Source organism: Tachyglossus aculeatus, chromosome X4, assembly GCF_015852505.1.
Source record: "Tachyglossus aculeatus isolate mTacAcu1 chromosome X4, mTacAcu1.pri, whole genome shotgun sequence".
Lineage (NCBI taxonomy): Eukaryota > Metazoa > Chordata > Mammalia > Monotremata > Tachyglossidae > Tachyglossus > Tachyglossus aculeatus.
Window position 1 is genome coordinate 26,111,819 of NC_052098.1, and position 22,772 is coordinate 26,134,590.

The 22,772-nt window shown below is 44.8% G+C and overlaps 1 protein-coding gene across 4 annotated transcripts in view; it reads left to right on the forward strand.

The window, feature by feature from the left end:
* The window catches only part of CCDC171 (coiled-coil domain containing 171), a 179,676-nt gene that overhangs the window by 20,279 nt on the left and 136,625 nt on the right, over positions 1-22,772 (forward strand). For all 4 annotated transcript variants that reach the window (XM_038769913.1, XM_038769916.1, XM_038769917.1 and 1 more), the window contains 2 exons: positions 1,404-1,578; positions 6,830-7,020. In XM_038769913.1, coding sequence (XP_038625841.1) covers positions 1,404-1,578; positions 6,830-7,020 — 366 coding nt within the window. The remainder of the gene's footprint in view (positions 1-1,403; positions 1,579-6,829; positions 7,021-22,772) is intronic.

Consider the following 22,772-nt stretch of genomic DNA (forward strand, 5'->3'; position numbering starts at 1 on the left):
GACATCTCCATCTGGATGTCTGCCCGCCACCTAAAGCTCAACATGTCGAAGACTGAACTCCTTGTCTTCCCTCCCAAACCTTGCCCTCTCCCTGACTTTCCCATCTCTGTTGATGGCACTACCATCCTTCCCGTCTCACAAGCCCGCAACCTTGGTGTCATCCTCGACTCTGCTCTCTCATTCACCCCTCACATCCAAGCCGTCGCCAAAACCTGCTGGTCTCAGCTCCGCAACATTGCCAAGATCCGCCCTTTCCTCTCCATCCCAACCGCTACCCTGCTCATTCAAGCTCTCATCCTATCCCGTCTGGACTACTGCACCAGCCTTCTCTCTGATCTCCCATCCTCGTGTCTCTCTCCACTTCAATCCATACTTCATGCTGCTGCCCGGATTATCTTTGTCCAGAAACGCTCTGGGCATATTACTCCCCTCCTTAAAAATCTCCAGTGGCTACCAATCAACCCATGCACCAGGCAAAAACTCCTAACTCTCAGCTTCAAGGCTCTCCATCACCTCGCCCCCTCCTACCTCACCTCCCTTCTCTCCTTCTCCAGCCCAGCCCGCACCCTCCGCTCCTCTGCTGCTAATCTCCTCACCGTACCTCGTTCTCGCTTGTCCCGCCATCGACCCCCGGCCCACGTCATCCCCTTGGCCTGGAATGCCCTCCCTCTGCCCATCCTCCAAGCTAGCTCTCTTCCTCCCTTCAAGGCCCTACTGAGAGCTCACCTCCTCCAGGAGGCCTTCCCAGACTGAGCCCCTTCCTTCCTCTCGCACTTGTCTCCCTCTCAGCCCCCCCCCATCTTACATCCTTCCCTTCCCCACAGCACCTGTATATATGTATATATGTTTGTACATATTTATTACTCTATTTATTTATTTATTTATTTTACTTGTGCATATCTATTCTATTTATTTTATTTTGTTAGTATGTTTGGTTTTGTCTCCCCCTTTTATACTGTGAGCCCACTGTTGGATAGGGACTGTCTCTATATGTTGCCAATTTGTACTTCCCAAGTGCTTAGTACAGTGCTCTGCACACAGTAAGCGCTCAATAAATACGATTGATGATGATGATGATGATATTGCATATGTTCACCACCTGTTTGTGTGAAGAAGCCCTTTGTCACTCTTAAAAAATTTCCTGAGGAGATCTTTATAAATGATTTGTTTGTGATCTGCAGAAACTTTAAAATTCAAAATCTGAATGTGATGGTAAGTTTTGCGTTGCTGCTGTTTTTAGTCCTTCAGAAAGTTAATAATTTATCATATTATCTAAAGGTACTACAAAAATAGTTTCTTCTGTTGAATGTTTATTTTTATGTTAAGCTAATTAAAAAAAAACTTAGTAATGTTGTGAACATATTTTCCTTCCAGTTGCTAATTTATCAAACGTTTGTTTTCAGCTTTTAAAATGTAAGAACGAGATTGCCCTGTTACAAAATAAATTGGAAAAAGAAGAAGCTCTTAGAGAAAGGCTTCGATCTGAATTGACTCTTGTCCTAAAGATTGCAGACTTTGAAAAAATGGAGCTTGAAAAACAATTAAGTGAAGCAAACAGCTACTGCAGAACGCTAGTCTGTAAGTTTAACTCCTTGAATCTTTTCTTCGATAATTGGCTGGTATGTTTGCAGTGTATTTAAGGTTCATTTTCTGGTCCTTTATGTATATATGTTTGTACTTATTTGTTACTCTATTTTACTTGTACATATCTATTCTATTTATTTTATTTTGTTAGTATGTTTGGTTTTGTTCTCTGTCTCCCCCTTTTAGACTGTGAGCCCACTGTTGGGTAGGGACTGTCTCTATATGTTCCCAACTTGTACTTCCCGAGTGCTTAGTACGGTGCTCTGCACACAGTAAGCGCTCAATAAATACGATTGATGATGATGATTCATTAAAAAATTAGGGGCCAATTTATCCCTTTGGGTGTGTTCACAACTACCTCCTGAGGGATACTTGTTCTCTCTGGCATACAGAATGCTTCGTGGTGCACACAATTCTTAAAAGTATGATTACCCATCCTTTGCTGCAGGGAAGTGGTTAGTGAGTATGTCAAAGAAGGTACGGCCCGTTGTTGGGTAGGGACTGTCTCTATATGTTGCCGATTTGTTTGATGCCTTCTTGTTGAATAGCACTCACATTTTTCAAGTTTTTCTTTTATGTCAAAAAAATGCTGAGAGACTCAAAGGAATTTTTAAAAAGTATTTTGCTAAGCACGATGTGCCAGGCACTATGCTAAGCACTGGAATTCATACAAGCTAATCGTGCTGGACATTGTCCATGTCCCACATTCATTCATTCATTCAATCATATTTGAGTGCTTACTGGGTGCAGAGCACTGTACTAAGTTCTTGGGAAGTACAAATCACCCCACTTCTGACTAAAATCTGATGTCTAACATGGCCAGTCAGAAGTGGGGTGATTATGCCCGCTTAAATCCAAGTTGTGAAGTCCATTGTTGTGAAGTGTTTGATGCCTTCTTGTTGAATAGCACTCACATTTTTCAAGTTTTTCTTTCATGTCAAAAAAATGCTGAGAGACTCAAAGGAATTTTTGAAAAGTATTTTGCTAAGCACTATGTGCCAGGCACTATGCTAAGCACTGGAATTCATACAAGCTAATCGTGCTGGACACTGTCCATGTCCCACATTCATTCATTCATTCATTCATTCATTCAATCGTATTTGAGTGCTTACTGTGTGCAGAGCACTGTACTAAGTTCTTGGGAAGTACAAATCACCCCACTTCTGACTAAAATCTGATGTCTAACATGGCCAGTCAGAAGTGGGGTGATTATGCCCGCTTAAATCCAAGTTGTGAAGTCCATTGTTGTGAAGTGTTTGATGCCTTCTTGTTGAATAGCACTCACATTTTTCAAGTTTTTCTTTCATGTCAAAAAAATGCTGAGAGACTCAAAGGAATTTTTTAAAAGTATTTTGCTAAGCACTATGTACCAGGCACTATGCTAAGCACTGGAATTCATACAAGCTAATCGTGTTGGACACTGTCCATGTCCCAAATTCATTCATTCATTCTTTCAATCGTATTTGAGTGCTTACTGGGTGCAGAGCACTGTACTAAGTGCTTGGGAAGTACAAATCGGCAACATATAGAGACGGTCTCTACCCAACAATGGGCTCACATGGGGCTCACAGTCTTAATCCCCATTTTACAGATGAAGTAACTGAGGCACGGTTGACTGTGAGCCCCTCGTGGGACAACCTGATCACCTTGTAGCCCCCCCAGCGCTTAGAACAGTGCTTTGCACATAGTAAATTCTTAACAAATGTCGTCATTATTATTAAGTGACTTGCTCAGGGTCACACAGCAGACAAGTGGCAGAGCCAGGATTAGAACCCAGGTCCTCTGATTCCCAGGCTCATGCTCTTTCTACTAGACCAAACTGCTTCTCATTTTCTTTCATTTTATTGCTTTCTTACCAGCTTTCCCAATGTTTCCACTGCATCTCCACTTGCTCCTAGTCCCCTTCATGATATGTACAAATCCCAGGAAGGTGAGGATCATATCCTGAATCTGCTGCAGGACTATCCTGCATCTGGTACTGATCCCGGAGCTCAGAATTGTCTCGGAATCCTTCGGTTTCACTCCACACAGTTGGTGTTTAAATAGAGTGGAAAGAAAGAAAATTTTAAGGAATTTCGGTATAATCCTGTTTTATTACAAATTTCATTTTGCATTCCCTTGTAGATTCTGTATATCAGCTTTTTAACCACACAGTTCCAAGTGTCAGTTTTTGTTCTGTTGCAGGCATAACCTTCTCATCTTTCTCTTCGTTACCTGAGTCTTTTTTCATCTTCATCCAATTACTTGCAGATTTCTTTTAGATCCTTTGCTTCAGTGGCATTTCCCTTTTCAAAAGTACCTTTTTCACTTGGGACTTTCAGCCATCTTTTGTCAGATTTAATGTTTTCCCTTCACAGAATATGTAAGTGTATGCAGTCTCATATCTTTTCTCTGTTTTTTATTTCATTAAAAAAAATAACAATTGGGAAATTAAAAGAAGGATCATGTTAATTCTACACTTTCCTCAAGAGAAAATCGGAGTGAGAAGTGATGACGACTTTGATTTTTTTTTTTTTCTTGAGAAAAATCTACGTTCCATCCAAATATTTGGAGTTGTGGTGTTTGCCCGCTTCCCTTTCACTCCATCTCAACTTGACACAAAAATCTGAAAATAATGCTGAGTGCTTGCCAGGGTTTGTGGCTATAGCTGAAGTTATGGGTGCAGTTTTCACTACTTTCCACAACTACTACGGGGAGGCTACAGAGAAGCAGCGTGGCTCAGTGGAAAGAGCCTGGGCTTTGGAGTCAGAGGTCACGGGTTCAAATTCCACCTCTGCCAATTGTCAGCTGTGTGACTCTGGGCAAGTCACTTAACTTCTCTGTGTCTCAGTTACCTCATCTGTAAAATGGGGATTAAGACTGTGAGCCCCCCATGGGACAACCTGATCACCTTGTAACCTCCCCAGCGCTAAGAACAATGCTTTGCACATAGTAAGCGCTTAATAAATGCCATTATTATTATTATTATTATTACTTTGGGATTCCACCCCACTACAGCAGCCCATAACACTCTCAAGACTCTTGTATGGTGTCCTTTTTGCCTAGACGGAAACAGCATCGAACAAAGGAGAACAGCTGAGGGATCCAGGACAGCCCAACCTTGGGACTCAGAAGGTCATGGGTTCTAATCCCAGCCCCACCACGTGTCTGCCATATGACCTTGGGCAAGTCACTTCACTTCTCTGGGCCTCAGTTACCTCATCTGTAAAAAAGGGATTGAGGCTGTGAGCACCAAATGGGACAGGGACTGTGTCTAGCCCAATTTGCTTGCATCGACCCCGGTGCTTAGTACAGTGCCTGGTACATAGTAACTGCTTAACAAATGCCATAAAAATAATGATAATAATAATAATAATAATAATTACCATTATTATTATTAAACTATGCTCACAGACTGACATATAATGGCATTTATTAAGCGCTTACTATGTGCAGAGCACTGTTCTAAGCACTGGGGAAGTTACAAGGTGATCAGGTTGTCCCACAGGGGGCTCACAGTCTTAATCCCCATTTTACAGATGAAGTAACTGAGGCACAGAGAAGTTAAGTGACTTGCCCAGAGTCACACAGCTGACAATTGGTGGAGCTGGGATTTGAACCCATGACCTCTGACTCCAAAGCCCGGGCTCTTTACCACTGAGCCACGCTGCTTCTCTGACATATCTGTTGGAATCTGAGCTAACACACATGCAGAGAATTGCTAGCCTCTGAGCTAGAGGTTACACTTTATAGAGATAAGAGGTGGTTTTTAACAAATCAGAATGAGAAATTGATCAGAAATTGGACGATTTTTTTTTTCTTTCGAGCAGTCGCGATTTCTCATTTGGATACATAGCATAAGAGAATTAGAGGTATAGGGGAGAGAAGGAAAACACAGAAAGTTTTTGAATGAGACCAAAATGTTTGAAAACAGTGTCAGGGAGGGAAGGCGTATGGCCTAGTGGAAAGAGCACAGGGAGTCAGAGGATTTGTGTTCTAATCCCAGCTCCTCCATTGTCTGCTGTGTGACCCTGGGCAAGTCTCTTAACTTCTCTGTGCCTCGTTGCCTCATCTGTAAAATGGGGTTTAAATCCTCCTCTCTCCAACTCAGACTCTGAGTCATCATCATCATCATCATCAATCGTATTTATTGAGCGCTTACTATGTGCAGAGCACTGTACTAAGCGCTTGGGAAGTACAAATTGGCAACATATAGAGACAGTCCTTACCCAACAGTGGGCTCACAGTCTAAAAGAGGTCCCATGTGGGACAGGGACTGCGTCCAACCTGATAAAACTTGTATCCACCCAGCACTTAGAATGTGCTTAACACATAGTAAATGCTTAACAAATGCCTTTTTTTTTAAAAAAAAAAAAGGGACATAGTTTGGCCCATAAATTATATACTATCAAAAATAATGTCATTTAAGGGCCTCCTAAATTTGAAAGTTGCCATAGACCCTAGAATTAATTCTGTTGGGGCCAAAAAAAGTAGGAATTATCTGCATATCATCATCAATCGTATTTATTGAGCGCTTACTGTGTGCAGAGCACTGTACTAAGCGCTTGGGAAGTACAAGTTGGCAACATATAGAGACAGTCCCTACCCAACAGTGGGCTCACAGTCCTTAGAGCAATAAATAGCAGTGAGGCCTATTGGAAAGGTTTGGACATGGTCCATGTCCCATATGGGGCTCACAGTCTTAATCCCTGTTCTACAGATGAAGTAATTGAGGCACGGAGAAGTTCAGTGACTTGCCCAAGGTCACACAACAGCTGGCGAAGTCACGATTAGAACCCAAATCTGGAAGAGGGGAGATGTGGGTTTTAAATCCCAGCTCTGATGCTGACCTGCTGTGCGACCTTTGGGTGTATCACTTAACCTCTCTGTCCTTTCAGTCTCCTCACCTAGAAAGTGGAGTGATGCCTTCTCTCCCTACCTCTTAGACTGCCAGCTTCATATGGGGCAGGAACTGTGTTAATCTGATTACATCGTATTTAGCACAGTGCTTAGCACGTAGTAAGCATGTCATAAATGGCACGATTACTACAATAATGGCTGAGCTCTGTCTTCAGGCTCAGGAAATTGGAATTGAGGAAATCAACACACTGCTAATTCAGGTGAAGAGTAGCCTGTAATTTAATAAAGGAACTGCATTTTATTCATATTTTCCACTTGAATCCTTAAACATGTACAAGTAAAAACAAGACTTGGCTTTCTGTTGGTTTAACTGTGTCGTTGTGGGGGGCGGTGGTCTGTTTTACAGCTCAAAAAGCGGAACTACAAACAAAAGCGTATGAAGCTGAGAGAGCATTTCATGCTTCCCAGCAGAAGAGGCAGGAAGAAGCCAGATGCTTTGAAGAAGATTTGGAGAAGAGAGACAACCTAATTCGAATAGGCCGTCGAGAATATGATTTACTTCTGGAGAAAAAAAATAAGATTGAGCGTGCTTTTAAGGTACGATGCTTCCATGAATAAATTATGTTTGTAAAGTAAATACTTGGTTTCTTTTTGTATGTGGGCTTTAGGAAAGTAAGTACTGTTGGTAAAATCAAAACCTAAAATATGAATTTCCTGAAATCTCTCTCTACTCCTGTTTCCTCATCTTTCTCCTGCTTCCAACTTGTCTCCCACCTGCTCTCTGGACCTCCTCTTTACTATTTCTCTTTCATCTCCAAAGCTCTACTAAAATTGCATCTCCAAGATGCCTTTTTCAACTAAGCCCTCGCTTCCCAGTCTAAACCTCTAAGCTCAGTGTGGGCGGGGAATGTGTCTTTTTATTGTTATACTGTAGTATCCCAAGTGCTCAGTACAGTGCTCTGCACACAGAGCTGAATAAATATGATTGAATTAATAAGCCCTCTCTTGGACAGGGAAGGTGGCAGAAGGTTCTCGGTGGATACGCTTGGCCGTCTGGTGAGTTTTTTGGCTAGCCAGAAGGTTGTTAGAAAACTTAGGGTGCATCTCTCCAACAGTGTGAGCCAGTTTGAATACAGTCCACCATGGTGTTGGAAAAAGCAATCTGCGCTTATATCCACAGTGTACAAGTAGGTGAGTTCTGTAAGTGTGTTTTCAATCAATCATTCAGTCATATTTATTGAACACTAATTGTGTGCAGAGTACCATGCTAAGCGCTCGGGGGAGTACCATCCAACGGAGTTGTTTGAGATGTTCCCTGCCCGTAATGAGTTTATGGCCTAGAGAGTTTATTAATCTGAGGTTTTGCAGAAATGTGCCTCCTATGCAATCGGCAGATTGAGTGTAATATCCTGAAAGCAAGGATAGTTGGGAATCAATCAATCAATTGTATTTATTGAGCACTTACTGTGTGCAGAGCACTGTACTAAGTGCTTGGGAAGTACAAGTTGGCAAAATATAGAGACGGTCCCTACCCAACAGTGGGCTCACAGTCTAGAAGGGGGAGACAGAGAACAAAATAAAACATATTCACAAAATAAAATAAATAGAATAAATATGTACAAATAAAATAAATAGAGTAATAAATACGTACAAACATATATACATATATACAGGTGCTGTGGGGAAGGGAAGGAGGTAAGGCGGGGGGATGAAGAGGGGGAGGAGGGGGAGAGGAAGAAGGGGGCTCAGTCTGGGAAGGCCTCCTGGAGGAGGTGAGCTCTCAGTTGGGCCTTGAAGGGAGGAAGAGAGCGAGCTTGGCGGATGTGCAGGGGGAGGGCATTCCAGGCCAGGGGGTTGACGTGGGCTGGGGATCGACAGCGGGACAGGCGAGAACGAGGCACGGTGAGGAGATTAGCGGCAGAGAGGCGGAGGGTGCGGGCTGGGCTGTAGAAGGAGAGAAGGGAGGTGAGGTAGGAGGGGGTGAGGTGATGGACAGCCTTGAAGCCCAGGGTGAGGAGTTTCTGCCTGATGCGCAGATTGATTGGTAGCCACTGGAGATTTTTGAGAAGGGGAGTAACATGCACAGAGCGTTTCTGGACAAAGACAGTCTGGGCAGCGGCGTGAAGTATGGATTGAAGTGGGGAGAGACACGAGGATGGGAGATCGGAGAGGAGGCTGATACAGTAGTCCAGACGGGATAGGATGAGAGCTTGAATGAGCAGGGTAGCAGTTTGGATGGAGAGGAAAGGGCGGATCTTGGCAATATTGCGGAGGTGAGACCGGAAGGTTTTGGTGATGGCTTGGATGTGAGGGGTGAACGAGAGAGCAGAGTTGAGGATGACACCAAGGTTGTGGGCTTGTGAGACGGGAAGGATGGTAGTGCCGTCAACAGTGATGGGAAAGTCAGGGAGAGGGCGGGGTTTGGGAGGGAAGACAAGGAGTTCAGTCTTGGACATGTTGAGTTTTAGGTGGCGGGCAGGCATCCAGATGGAGATGTCCTGAAGGCAGGAGGAGATGCGAGCCTGGAGGGAGGGGGAGAGGGCAGGGGCGGAGATGTAGATTTGGGTGTCATCAGCGTAGAGATGATAGTTGAAGCCGTGGGAGCGAATGAGGTCACCAAGGGAGTGAGTGTAGATCGAGAACAGAAGGGGACCAAGAACTGAACCTTGAGGAACCCCTACAGTAAGGGGGTTGGAGGGGGAAGGAGGAGCCCGCAAAAGAGACTGAGAATGAACGGCCGGAGAGATAAGAGGAGAACCAGGAGAGGACGGAGTCTGTGAAGCCAAGGTTGGAGAGCGTGTTGAGGAGGAGGGGGTGGTCCACAGTGTCTAAGGCAGCTGAGAGGTCAAGGAGGACTAGGATAGAGTATGAGCCATTGGATTTGGCAAGCAGGAGGTCATTGGTGCCCTTTGAGAGGGTAGTTTCCGTGGAATGTAGGGGACAGAAGCCAGATTGGAGGGGGTCAAGGAGAGAGTTGGCATTGAGGAATTCGAGGCAGCGCGTGTAGACGACTAGTTCAAGGAGTTTGGAAAGTAATGGTAGGAGGGAGATGGGGTGATAACTAGAAGGTGAGGTGGGGTCGAGAGGTTTTTTTTAGGAAGGGAGAGACATGGGCATGTTTGAAGTCAGAGGGGAAGAAACCAGTGGAGAGTGAGCGGTTGAAAATGGAAGTTAAGGAGGGGAGAAGGGACGGAATGAGAGATTTCATGAGATGAGAGGGAATGGGGTCAGAAGCACAGGTGGCCGGAGTAGCACTTGAGAGGGGGGAGGAGAGCTCCTCTGAGGATACTGCTGGGAAGGATGGGAGAGTAGCGGAGAGCGTTGAGAGCCGGGGGGTTGGAGAATGTGGGGGAGTGACTTTGGGGAGGTCAGACCTGATGGATTTAATTTTGTTAATGAAGTAGGAGGCCAGATCGTTGTGGATGAGGGAAGGAGGAGGGGGAAGAACCGGGGGCCTGAGAAGGGAGTTGAATGTACGGAAGAGCTGACGGGGATGATGGGCATGGGTGTCAATAAGGGAGGAGAAATAGTTTTGTCTGGCAGAGGAGAGGGCTGAGTTAAGGCAGGAAAGGATAAACTTGAAGTGAACGAGGTTGGCATGGTGTTTAGACTTTCACCAGCAGCGTTCAGCAGCTCGAGCATAAGAGCGAAGGAGGCGGACAGTGGCAGTGATCTAGGGCTGTGGGTTAGTGGTATGAGAGCGGCGAAGGGAAAGGGGAGCGAGTGAGTCTAGCTGAGTAGAAAGCGTAGAGTTGAGAGCGGTAATCTGATCATCAAGATTGGGTAGAAAGGAAAGGGAGGCGAGGTGGGGTGTGAGGTGCCCAGAAAGATAGATGGGGTCAAGAGAGCAGAGATCTCTGTGAGGGAGTAATATGGATTTACAGGGGAAAAGAGTGTGAATGAGGAAGCAGGTGAGAAGATTATTATCAGAGAGAGGGATTTCAGAGTTGGTGAGGGTGGAGACAATGCAGCGGTAGGAGATGGTGAGGTCGAGGGTGTGACCAAGTTGGTGAGTGGGCAAGGTGGGGTGGAGCAAGAGGTTGGCAGCGTCAAGGAGAGATAGAAGGCGAGCGGCAGAGGAGTCACCAGGGATATCCATGTGGATGTTGAAGTCTCTGAGGATCAGAGTGGGCATGGAAAAGGAGAGAAGGAAGGTGAGGAAGGGGTCAAATAAGTTGGAGGTGGGGCCGTGGGGGTGGTAGATGACAGCTACAAGAATCTGGAGGGGGTGGTAGAGGTGAATAATGTGGGCTTCAAAGGAAGGGAAGGAAAGGGAAGGGGGAGGAGGGATAGTGCGAAAGCGACATTGGGGGGCGAGAAGGAAACCGACACCTCCTCCTTTTCCGGTGAGTCTGGGGGAGTGGGAGAAGAAGAGGCCTCCACTGGAGAGAGCAGCAGAAGGGACCGTGTTGTCCGGAGACAGCCATGTTTCAGTTAGGGCGAGGAGGACTAGAGACCTGGAAAGGAATAGGTCCAGGATGAAAGGGAGCTTACCTATAAGGGAGCTGGGGTTCCAGAGGCCACATTTGGCAGCGGCTGTCGAGAGGGGGAAGGGTGCGAGGGGTGGGGAGCGTTTGGATTGGGATGAGTTGCCGGGGGCCTAGGGAGGGAGAGTGGGAAGAGGGGTGGCAATGGGAAAGGAGAACTGGGATGGGGTGGGGTGGGGAGGAGGGGAGGGAGGGGGCCGGGAGGGAGGAGTTGAGGATTGGCGCTGGCACAGAGGGATCCTGGGTAGGGGGTGAGGGGGAGAGGTCGTGGTGGGGGAGAGGGAGGGAAAAAGCTGAGTGGGAGAGGGGAAGGTGAGGAATGGGAATGGCAGTTGGATTGACTAGAATACCATACTTCATGCTGCTGCCCGGATTGTCTTTGTCCAGAAATGCTCTGGGCATGTTACTCCCCTCCTCAAAAATCTCCAGTGGCTACCAACCAATCTGTGCATCAGGCAGAAACTCCTCACCCTGGGCTTCAAGGCTGTCCATCACCTTGCCCCCTCCTACCTCACCTCCCTTCTCTCCTTCTACAGCCCACCCCGCACCCTCCGCTCCTCTGCCGCTAATCTCCTCACCGTACCTCGTTCTCGCCTGTCCCGCCACCGACCCCCGGGCCTGGAATGCCCTCCCTCTGCCCATCCGCCAAGCTAGCTCTCTTCCTCCCTTCAAGGCCCTACTGAGAGCTCACCTCCTCCAGGAGGCCTTCCCAGACTGAGCCCCTTCCTTCCTCTCCCCCTCGTCCCCCTCTCCATCCCTCCATCATACCTCCTTCCCTTCCCCACAGCACCTGTATATATGTATATATGTTTGTACATATTTATGGCTCTATTTATTTATTTATTTATTTATTTTACTTGTACACATCTATTCTATTTATTTTATTTTGTTAGTATGTTTGGTTTTGTTCTCTGTCTCCCCCTTTGAGACTGTGAGCCCACTGTTGGGTAGGGACTGTCTCTATATGTTGCCAACTTGTACTTCCCAAGTGCTTAGTACAGTGCTCTGCGCACAGTAAGCGCTCAATAAATACGATTGATTGATTGATTGATTAGAGGAGTGAACAGCCAAGTAGCATGGGAGGGCTGAGTAGGTGCGAATGAGGTTGTCTTTAATATAACTTGGTGATAACAAGGGCCTTTTTCCCGGGGGAGGGGGGCGGGGAGAGTCATCATCATCATCATCATCATCAATCGTATTTATTGAGCGCTTACTATGTGCAGAGCACTGTACTAAGCGCTTGCACTGTACTAAGCGCTTGCACTGTACTAAGCGCTCCTTCTGGGAGCAGCAAGGCCGGTTGGTGTGATGGCGGACAGGCCTCTCGGGAACAGAGTCCCGGGCGTCTGTGGCGGCTCTCTGAGGAGAGGATCCTTGATTATCTTGTATCTACTCCAGTGCTTAGAACAGTGCCAGGCACATAGTAAGTATTTAAAAAGTTGGAGAAGCAGCGTGGCTCAGTGGAAAGAGTGGCTTGGGAGTCAGGGGCCTTGAGTTCTAATCCCATCTCCACCACTTGTCAGCTGTGTGACTTTGGGCAAGCCACTTAACTTCTCTGTGCCTCGGTTACTTCATCTGTAAAATGGGAATTAAGAGTGTGAGCCCCACGTGGGACAACCTGATTACCTTGTAACCCCCCCACCACCCCAGTGCTTAGAACAATGCTTGGCACATAGTAAGCACTTAACAAATCATCAGTCGTATTTATTGAGCGCTTACTATGTGCAGAGCACTGTGCAAATGCTATTATTAGTATTCTTGTAGGCTCTTTGAGGTAGTCTTAAAATGGAGGGATAGTATTCATAGAAGTAGGTAGAAGTGAATGAAGCAGAAGGTATTTGATTGTGTTTTGGGGAGACAATACCAAGGGTAGGCTTTCTATTAGGCGCTTCAGTGTGATATCCTACTTATTTTATTTTGTTGGTATGTTTGGTTCTGTTCTCTGTCTCCCCCTTTTAGACTGTGAGCCCACTGTTGGGTAGGGACTGTCTCTATGTGATGCCAATTTGTACTTCCCAAGCGCTTAGTACAGTGCTCTGCACATAGTAAGCGCTCAATAAATACGATTGATTGATTGATTGATTGATTGATTTCCCTCCCAAAAGAATTTTCTTCATAAACAAGCCCCAATTTAAAATACTATCAGTACACCACCACCACCTAGTGGACAAAAGTCAGCACTCCCTCAAGTCCTTGATGGTTTTTAAACCATTTTAAACAATTTTAAACAATTTTAAACAATTATTCTGTAAGGTGTCCCTCTGTTGCTTTTTCCTGAAAAACTAAGCTTTACTTCAGTTTGTAATGAAAAATATCTTTGAAGTTTTTTTCCGTAGGTATTTTTCGGGAGGCTTTTGATTAGCAGGATTTTCAACTTTTTCCTCCCCAACTAATTCTTCACAGCCCAAATAGTCCCCCCTCGTCCCCCTCTCCATCCCCCCATCTTACCTCCTTCCCTTCCCCACAGCACCTGTATATATGTATATATGTTTGTACATATTTATTACTCTATTTATTTTACTTGTACATATCTATTCTATTTATTTTATTTTGTTAGTATGTTTGGTTTTGTTCTCTGTCTCCCCCTTTTAGACTGTGAGCCCAATGTTGGGTAGGGACTGTCTCTGTATGTTGCCAATTTGTACTTCCCAAGCGCTTAGTACAGTGCTCTGCACATAGTAAGCGCTCAATAAATATGATTGATGATTGATTGATTGAAATAGTGTCAACCAGCTTCTCGGAGAACGTATGTTCCGTGCACGTGACGCTTCTTGTAGCACATGTTCACTTGCACCTATACTTATACATTTTCATATATCAATCAATCAATCGTATTTATTGAGCGCAGTGCTAAGCGCTTAGTACAGTGCTCTGCACACAGTAAGTGCTCAATAAATACGATTGATGATGACGATGTGTGCAGAGCACCGTACTAATATGAATATGAACTAATATATATATGAATTATCAAGTGTGTATTCAATTATTCAGCTAGTTCATCCAGATATACTCATGCGATTACTTCTTGTATCCTTGTTCTTCCTCTCTTTCTAAATAATACATGTCAGCCCATCTTCTCCATTATATTGGAGCCTCCTGTGGGTTTATCATCATCATCATCATCAATCATATTTATTGAGCACTTACTATGTACAGAGCACTGTACTAAGCGCTTGGGAAGTACAAATTGGCAACATATAGAGACAGTCCCTACCCAACAGTGGGCTCACAGTCTAAACCGTGTCTGTAACTTGAACTGGGGTACTCTCACCAACACTTAGTATAATGTTTTGCATACAGCAGGTATATAATAAGTAGCATTGGTTGATATTTCATTTGACCTTTTTGGGCAATAACAATAATGATGCTGCAAAACTCTGTAATGTTTTATCAATTTTTTCTAAAGTATTTTTGTGTCTGCTGTTTCATTTTGTCTTTGCAATATCTCTTTAAGGTAGAGTGAGGCAGATAATTTTATCCTGATTTTACCCCCCCACCCCCCCCAAAAAATGGAGGCAGAGAGAAATCCAGTGATTTGTCCAAGATTGCCCAGCTATTCTGCAGCTAAACCAGATAAGAACTTTGGTCTCCTGACTTTCTTCCTTAGTCTCTTTCTTCTACACAAGGGCCAGGAGTTATTTGGACTGGTGGACCACTTAGATCTGATCCTTGACCTTGAGGAGATTTTTTTTTTATGGTATTTAAGTGCTTACTATGTGCCAGGCACTGTACTAAGCACAAGCTAATTAAGTTGGATGCAGTCCATGTTCCACAAGGGGCTCACAGTCTTAATCCCCATTTTACAGATGAGGTAACTGAGGGAGATGAGGTCACATCTCAGTTAAGTGACTTGCCCAAGGTTAGCCAGCAGGCAAGTGGTAGAGCCAGGATTAGAACCAGGTCTTTCTGATTCTCAGGTCCATGCTCTATCCGCTAGGCCATGCTGCTTTTCTAAAAAGCTTTTGATTTTATCCCCTCCCAGGCATCTAATATAGTACTCTGCATCCATTAGGTGCTCAGTGAATACTGCTGAATGAATGGGTGTTACCAACTTTTACAAATCTTATGTGGGCTATCAAGTTGAAGAGTTAAGTGAGAAGAGAAAGGAAGTTTAAGAGGTGTAAGTGGCTATAGTTTCTTTTATGTAGCTCCCAAGTGGGTGGTAATTACAGTAACAGTAGTAATAGTATTTATTGAGCACTCACCTATACAGTCCACTGCACTAACTGCTTGGAAGGTATAAAACCAAGAATAATTGTGGTGTTTAAGCGCTTACTTTGTGCAGCATTGTACTGTCAGACACAGTCCATGTCCCAGAATCTAAGGTGGTGTGGGGTAGAGGCTGGGGGAGGAAGAATGAGTATTGAATTCCTATTTTACAGATGAAGAAACTGAGGCCCAGAGAAGTGGAGTGACTCGCCCAAGGTCACACGACCGACAAGTGGTGGAGCCGGGTTTAGAACTCAGGTCCTCTGACTCCCAGGACCATGTTCTTTCCAGAGCTTACAATTTAATGGCTCATCCATGTTGCTAATTCAGTTTAATGCAAGGAGAGTTGCCAAGGGAGCAGAAAACACTTGATTTCATCAGTTTTACTCTTAAACGAAAAGGCTTGTGTGTGCCTTTCTGTCCCTTACCTTCCCCCTCCCCTGCCCCACAAAATTGCATTTTCATTAGTTTTGGGGATTTATTTTTCCTGTGGTATTTAAGTGTTTACTGTGTGGCAAGCAGTGTTCTAAGTGCTGGAGTAGATGCAAATTAATCAGGTTGGACACAGTCCCTGTCCCACATGGGAATCACAGTCTAAGTAGAAGACAGAACAAGTATGGAATTCCATTTTACAGAGACAACTGAAGCACAGAGAAGTGAATGACTTGCCCAAGGTCATACAGCAGGCAATTGGAGGAGCCGGGATTAGAGCCCACGTCCTCTGATTCCCAAGGCCCGTACCTTTTCCACTGGGCCATTTAATTAAGCAATCCACATCAAAGAATTTATTTTTTTCCTATTTCTTGGAACTTAAATTATGTGTGGTCCATCATTTCTTTTTGGAATGAAGAGCAGCGTGGCCTAGTACAGAAATCCACTAAATCCTTCTTCCTCCTAATTAGATTTTGAGCCCCATGTGGGACAGGGACTCTGTCCACTTCATCAACTTGTTTCTACCCCAGAGTTTAGAACAGTGCTTGACACATAGTAAATACTTAACAAATGCCATCATTATTATTAACAACAGCATGCAGTAGTTCCATGTCAGTAAGTGACCAGAATCTCCTGTGCACCAAGACTTGTAGATTTGAATTGCATCTGTAGCCTCTGAAGGTTTTTTTAAATCGTTTTTTTTTTTCAGATTGACAGAGCTCAAAATAGAAATGCTTTAACAAGGGGATCCCGACTGTATTACTATTAAATCATTTGCCTTAACTAAATGATACTCTGGCAAGGCTGAAAGTTCCCTAAAATAGCATGTCTCCATGTTTTCTCTCATTCCATTTCCACTACTACTTGTTGTACAGTTTTTTCTTGCAATATCTTTTTGAGAGAAGAAATGTTAGTATCCCTAAGGAAATCTGGACAGGAAGAAATCCAGCTTGTTGCTTGATTCCTACCATTGCTACCTTGCTACCATTCCTTTCCAAACTCCTTGAACGAGTTGTCTACACGCGCTGCCTCGAATTCCTCGACACCAACTCTCTCCTCGACCCCCTCCAGTCTGGCTTCCGTCCCCTACATTCCACGGAAACTGCCCTCTCAAAGGTCGCCAATGACCTCTTGCTTGCCAAATCCAACGGCTCATACTCTATCCTAACCTCCTCGACCTCTCAGCTGCCTTCGACACGGTGGACCACTCCCTTCTCCTCAACACGCTATCCAACCTTGGCTTCACAGACTCCGTCCTCTCCTGGTTCTCTTCTTATCTCTCCGGTCGTTCATTCTCAGTCTCTTTTGCAGGCTCCTCCTCCCCCTCCCATCCCCTTACTGTGGGGGTTCCTCAGGGTTCGGTTCTTGGTCCCCTTCTGTTCTCGATCTACACTCTCTCCCTTGGTGACCTCACTCACTCCCATGGCTTCAACTATCATCTCTACACTGATGACACCCAAATCTACGTCTGTGCCCCTGCTCTCTCCCCCTCCCTCCAGGCTCGAATCTCCTCCTGCCTTCAGGACATCTCTATCTGGATGTCTGCCCGCCACCTAAAACTCAACATGTCCAAGACTGAACTCCTTGTCTTCCCTCCCAAACCCTGCCCTCTCCCTGACTTTCCCATCACTGTTGACGGCACTACCATCCTTCCCGTCTCACAAGCCCGCAACCTTGGTGTCATCCTCGACTCTGCTCTCTCATTCACCCCTCGCATCCAAGCTGTCACCAAAACCTGCCGGTCTCAGCTCCGCAACATTGCCAAGATCTGTCCTTTCCTCTCCATCCAAACTGCTACCCTGCTCATTCAAGCTCTCATTCTATCCCGTCTGGACTACTGCATCAGCCTTCTCTCTGATCTCCCATCCTCGTGTCTCTCTCCACTTCAATCCATACTTCATGCTGCTGCCCGGATTGTCTTTGTCCAGAAACGCTCTGGGCATGTTACTCCCCTCCTCAAAAATCTCCAGTGGCTACCAATCAACCTACGCATCAGGCAGAAACTCCTCACCCTGGGCTTCAAGGCTGTCCATCACCTCGCCCCCTCCTACCTCACCTCCCTTCTCTCCTTCTCCAGCCCAGCCCGCACCCTCCGCTCCTCTGCCGCTAACCTCCTCACCGTACCTCGTTCTCGCCTGTCCCGCCGTCGACCCCCGGCCCACATCATCCCCCTGGCCTGGAATGCCCTCCCTCTGCCCATCCGCCAAGCTAGCTCTCTTCCTCCCTTCAAGGCCCTACTGAGAGCTCACCTCCTCCAGGATGCCTTCCCAGACTGAGCCCCCTCCTTCCTCTCCCCCTCGTTCCCCTCTCCATCCCCCCGTCTTACCTCCTTCCCTTCCCCACAGTACCTGTATATATGTATATATGTTTGTACATATTTATTACTCTATTTTATTTGTACATATCTATTCTATTTATTTTATTTTGTTAGTATGTTTGGTTTTGTTCTCTGTCTCCCCCTTCTAGACTGTGAGCCCACTGTTGGGAAGGGACTGTCTGTATATGTTGCCAACTTGAACTTCCCAAGCGCTTAGTACAGTGCTCTGCACACAGTAAGAGCTCAATAAATACGATTGATTGATTGATTGATTCCGGGCAATAAGTACATAGCAGGATTGGGATTAGATCCTGGAAGCCTTGGTGTTCAGTCCTTTTCTCAGACCAGAGTAATATTTCATCTCCCAGCTTAAAATGTTTTTCTCCTTTCTTTCCTTCCAGTCCATTATTTTATTTGCTGCTTAGTAGGCCCTTTCGAGTACATTTTCCTATCTAATATGATTCTGATTAGCTTTTATTTCCCTCCCTTTCACTGCTATTTTTCAATCTCTTTCTTCTGCACCCTTCTTGCAATCTCTTTTATTTATTTAACTCCTCCTGCCCAGCATATTTTAACTCTTATACACATGCCTCTCACTTTCTTTTTGAGTTTTCTTCCCTTTTTCTGCTTTCCTTTTCTCCTTCTGTGGCAGCTAATTCTGGAAAGTTATCGAGCTGCCGACCTTCTGTATGCATACCCAATGGTGTTTACTGGCTCAACATATGAATGTTTCTGGGTTTTAATTATGCTACGATGAAGGAAGACTTAGCTGGAATGTGAATAGTAGTGTGCGAGTGCCTTCTTCCTATTGATGGACTTGGTAGCATTGAAGATGAAAAATATATATAAAGAGTTGTTAATAAAAGAGGACTCTTCTCTTCTAGAAATAAATAAAAGAAGTCTGATGACCTCATCTAGGTCTCACTGGCCAAGTCTATATGAGACACTGGACTTTTTGGGAAACTATTTTTCCAGGGGAAAATTCATTTTGTAACATGTTCACAGGGCAAATTTCATGTTTTTGGTCACCTGGGGCCCTGTGTAGACAGGGACAATGTTTTAAAGCTGTATTCACTAATATTTTCACCACAGAGCCCCTCCTAATGCCTTCATATCTGCTTGATTGACAGATTGCACTTAGTGAACGCATCCCAATCCTTGTTTGTACTCAGGCCTACTAAATTTAGTAGAGGTGCTTTTCGTTCAGTAGAGCTTGTAGATATGAACCCTGCTTTCAAGAGCTTATGGCCCAATGGAGGAGTCTTGTGGGTGAATTTGTTATTTTTGAATTCCACAAGCTGGAATGAAAATTGAGCCTCCAAATGTTTTTTTGTTGTTGCTGTTGTTCATCGTAAGGAAAGACAAAAATGGAGAAACCTAAAACCAGTCCTCTCATATTTTTATCTTTTCGCTTAAATGTTAAGCAAGCATCATTGTAGGTTGGTTGGGACGCCTTTGGGCCAAAATGCATTTATGCACAAATTAATGACAGTCCGGACCTTTGACAATCCTTTTCATATTTGAGGGAAAATGGAGTAGACACATTTACACTATTCATGCAGCTTGGCCAGAGAAATAACATGCACTGGGAGTCAAGAGACCTGGGTTCTAATCCCAACCCCACTTCTTCCCCGCTGTGCGACTATGGGCAAATCACATAACATTTCTGTGCCTCAGTTTCTTCCCACTTAGACTTTATGCCTCAGGTGGGACAGAGATTTTGTTCAATCTGATTGTCTTGTATCTACCCCGTCATTTAGTACAATGCCTGGCAGAGGATATGTGCTTAATAATTATTATTAATAATTATTGTATAGTAATAATAATCATTGTTACTGTTAAGGAATGTGGAGGCACAGGCTTTTTCTTTTGATTGGAAGCCCTTGAGGCCAGGTAGTGATTCTTTTGCTTTTGGTGTACTTTCTCACATAGTACAGTGCTCCTTACACAGTAGATGCTTAATAATTACCAATGGTTTATTTTGGGGGTAGAAAAGGGTGCCAGGGAGGGAGCACGAGAAAAAGGCAGCAGCATGTCCTAGTGGAAAGAGCCCGGGCCTGTGAGTCAGGGGACCTGGATTCTAATCCTGGCTCTGCCACTTAATAGTATAATAATGATAATAATAATTGTGGTATTTGTTAAGCACTTAATATGTGCCAGGCACTGTACTAAGCGCTTGGGTAGATACAAGCTAATTGGGTTGGACACAGTCCCCCTTGCACTTGGGGCTCACCCTCTTAATTCCCATTTTACAGACGCGGCAACTGAGGCCCGGAGAAGTTGTGAGTTGCCCAAGACGTGTGGTGGAGCCAGAATTAGAACGCAGATCCTTCTGACTTTCTAAGCCATGGTGCTTCTAACTTGTCTGCTGTGTGACCTTGGGCACGTCACTTATTCATTGGCCTTCAGTTCCTCATCTGTCAAATGGGGATTAGGAATGTGAGCCAAATGTGGGACAGGGACTGGGTCCAACCTGATTATCTTGCATCTATCCTAGTGCCTGGCAATAGTGATAATAACAACGTTTGCCCTAGGTTATAGAATCACTGTTTTCTTGTCTTTAGCTACCACCCCATTCGATTTTTAAGTCTCACTTCAAGGTATAGCTAATATGCTTGAAAATTAGAGGTTGAATAAAATTGCTACATAATAATTCTCGCTACAGTGAAACATTTCGTTGAAAATTGTGGAGAAAAATGATGGGGAAATGAAATACAGCCATCTAGTGGATACTACATTAATAGCTATAAAGCAAGGTTTCATTATTGTGAATTTACAGATGAATCTCTCAAGTATCATTATCGGATGAACAAGCTAATCAGTCCTCAGCACCCTGAGGAGTTAGGTGCATTTGGGTTACAAAATGCTTTTATAAATTAATGAAGGGAAAAGCATTGTATAGGACATTAAAATGTAGGCACTGTAGACCCATTCCTTAGGTCAATTTAACTAGCCTAATGGCACCATGCTGTGTCCCTTGTCAAGTGTGGTCGTCGAAGAGGCAGTATCCTGGGTGGTTGAGCGGCCCTATTTAGCAAGGCACAGCAGATTCCCAGTGGAGAAGAGGACTATGGAGGAGCAGCAGAGAAGCAGTGTGGCCTAGTGGGCAGAGCCTGGGCCCGGGAACCAGAAAGACATGGGCTCTAGTCCCAGCTCCGCCGCTTGCCTGCTGTGTGACCTTGGGCAAGTCACTGACTTCTCTGGGCCTCAGTTACCACATCTGTAAAATGGGGATGATGACTGTGAGTCCCACGTGGGACATGGACTGTGGTCCAACTTGACCCCAGTGCTTAGAACCGTGCCTGGCACATAATAAGTGCTTAGCAAATACCGTTAAAAAAAAAAAAGACTAGAAAAAATGACCCTAAGGCCCAGCTCACCAGAAAACCACTATTGTTTTGACACCCCAGAAAAAAAAAAATCATACCATGGAGTGTCAGGATGCTACATGATGACCAAACTAGTCATCGATCTACAAGAACAGCACCGATTAGCATATGAACTGGCCAGATGTTGAATAGGAAGAGAGAATTGTCAACCAGTACATAAGGAGGGATGAAACAGGTGTTTCACTTGCCTGCTGTATGACTTTGGGCAAGCCATTTAACTTCTCTGTGTCTGTTTTCTGATCTGCTAGATTTCCTGGTGAAAGACAGTTCATAGAGGTAGGTGCCGGGTACACCTTCTGTGTAGAGAACTTACCTCTTCAGGATGATTTCTCTCAGGAGTTGGATGTGCAATCAGACCATCACTAATATTGGCCCTTCCGGATCTACCTAGAGGTGTCTAAGTAACCATCTGATGGCACCGCACCTGCCCCTGAAACAAAAGAGCTTTGCCACCGTCATAAACACCTGTCCCCACAATGATGAGTGGTGATGAAGATGAAGAACACTACGATAAAGATTTAGACAACTCATCACAGGACTACTAATATTGGAAAAAAATGAATTTAATAGGCAATTTCAACACCTCAGAAGTATTGCCTCCATGCAGAGGAATGACAGTGAGCCATGTGGGTTTGGCAGACTCAGCGACTTACTTCTGAGTGAATAATAACTGTGCTACTAGTTAAGCCTATATTATATCATCAATCATCAATCGTATTTATTGAGCGTTTACTATGTGCAGAGCACTGTACTAAGCGCTTGGGAAGTACAAATTGGCAACATATAGAGACAGTCCCTACCCAACAGTGGGCTCACAGTCTAAAAGGGGGAGACAGAGAACAAAACCAAACATACTAACAAAATAAAATAGAATAGATATGTACAAGTAAAATAAATAAATAAATAGTATGCCGAGCATTGTCCTAAATGCTAGGGTAGATGAGATAATCAGGTCAGACACAGTCCCTGTCCTACACAGTAATAATCTTACCTTAATGCTGTTGAGTCGTCTCCGACCCGTAGCGACACCATGGGCACATCTCTCCCAGGACGCCCCACCTCCCTCTGCAATCGTTCTGGTAGTGTGTCCATAGAGTTTTCTTGTTAAAAATACAGAAGTGGTTTACCATTGCTTCCTTCCGCAAAGTTAAACGTGAGTCTCTGCCCTCAACTTTCTCCTGTGCCGCTGTTGGCCAGCGCAAGTGAGTTTTGACTTGTAGCAGATTGCCTTCCTCTCGTTAATCACTGCCCAAGCTAGGAATAGAATGGGTATGCATCTGCTTGACTCTCCCTCCCATAGCTGAGACTGGTAGAGTACTGGCAACTCTCCAGGTGTGATTCTGAGAAGGAGCACGGTAATAATAACTGTGGTATTTGTTAAGCACATGCTATGTTGTTTCACTGTTTTGTTTGTTTCATCCCTCCCTATGTATATTTTTCACCAGTCCCTTCTCCCTGTTTTATACTCTTCGATTGTGAAGCACTTGAGGGCCAGGGACCGTGTCTAATTTGCAA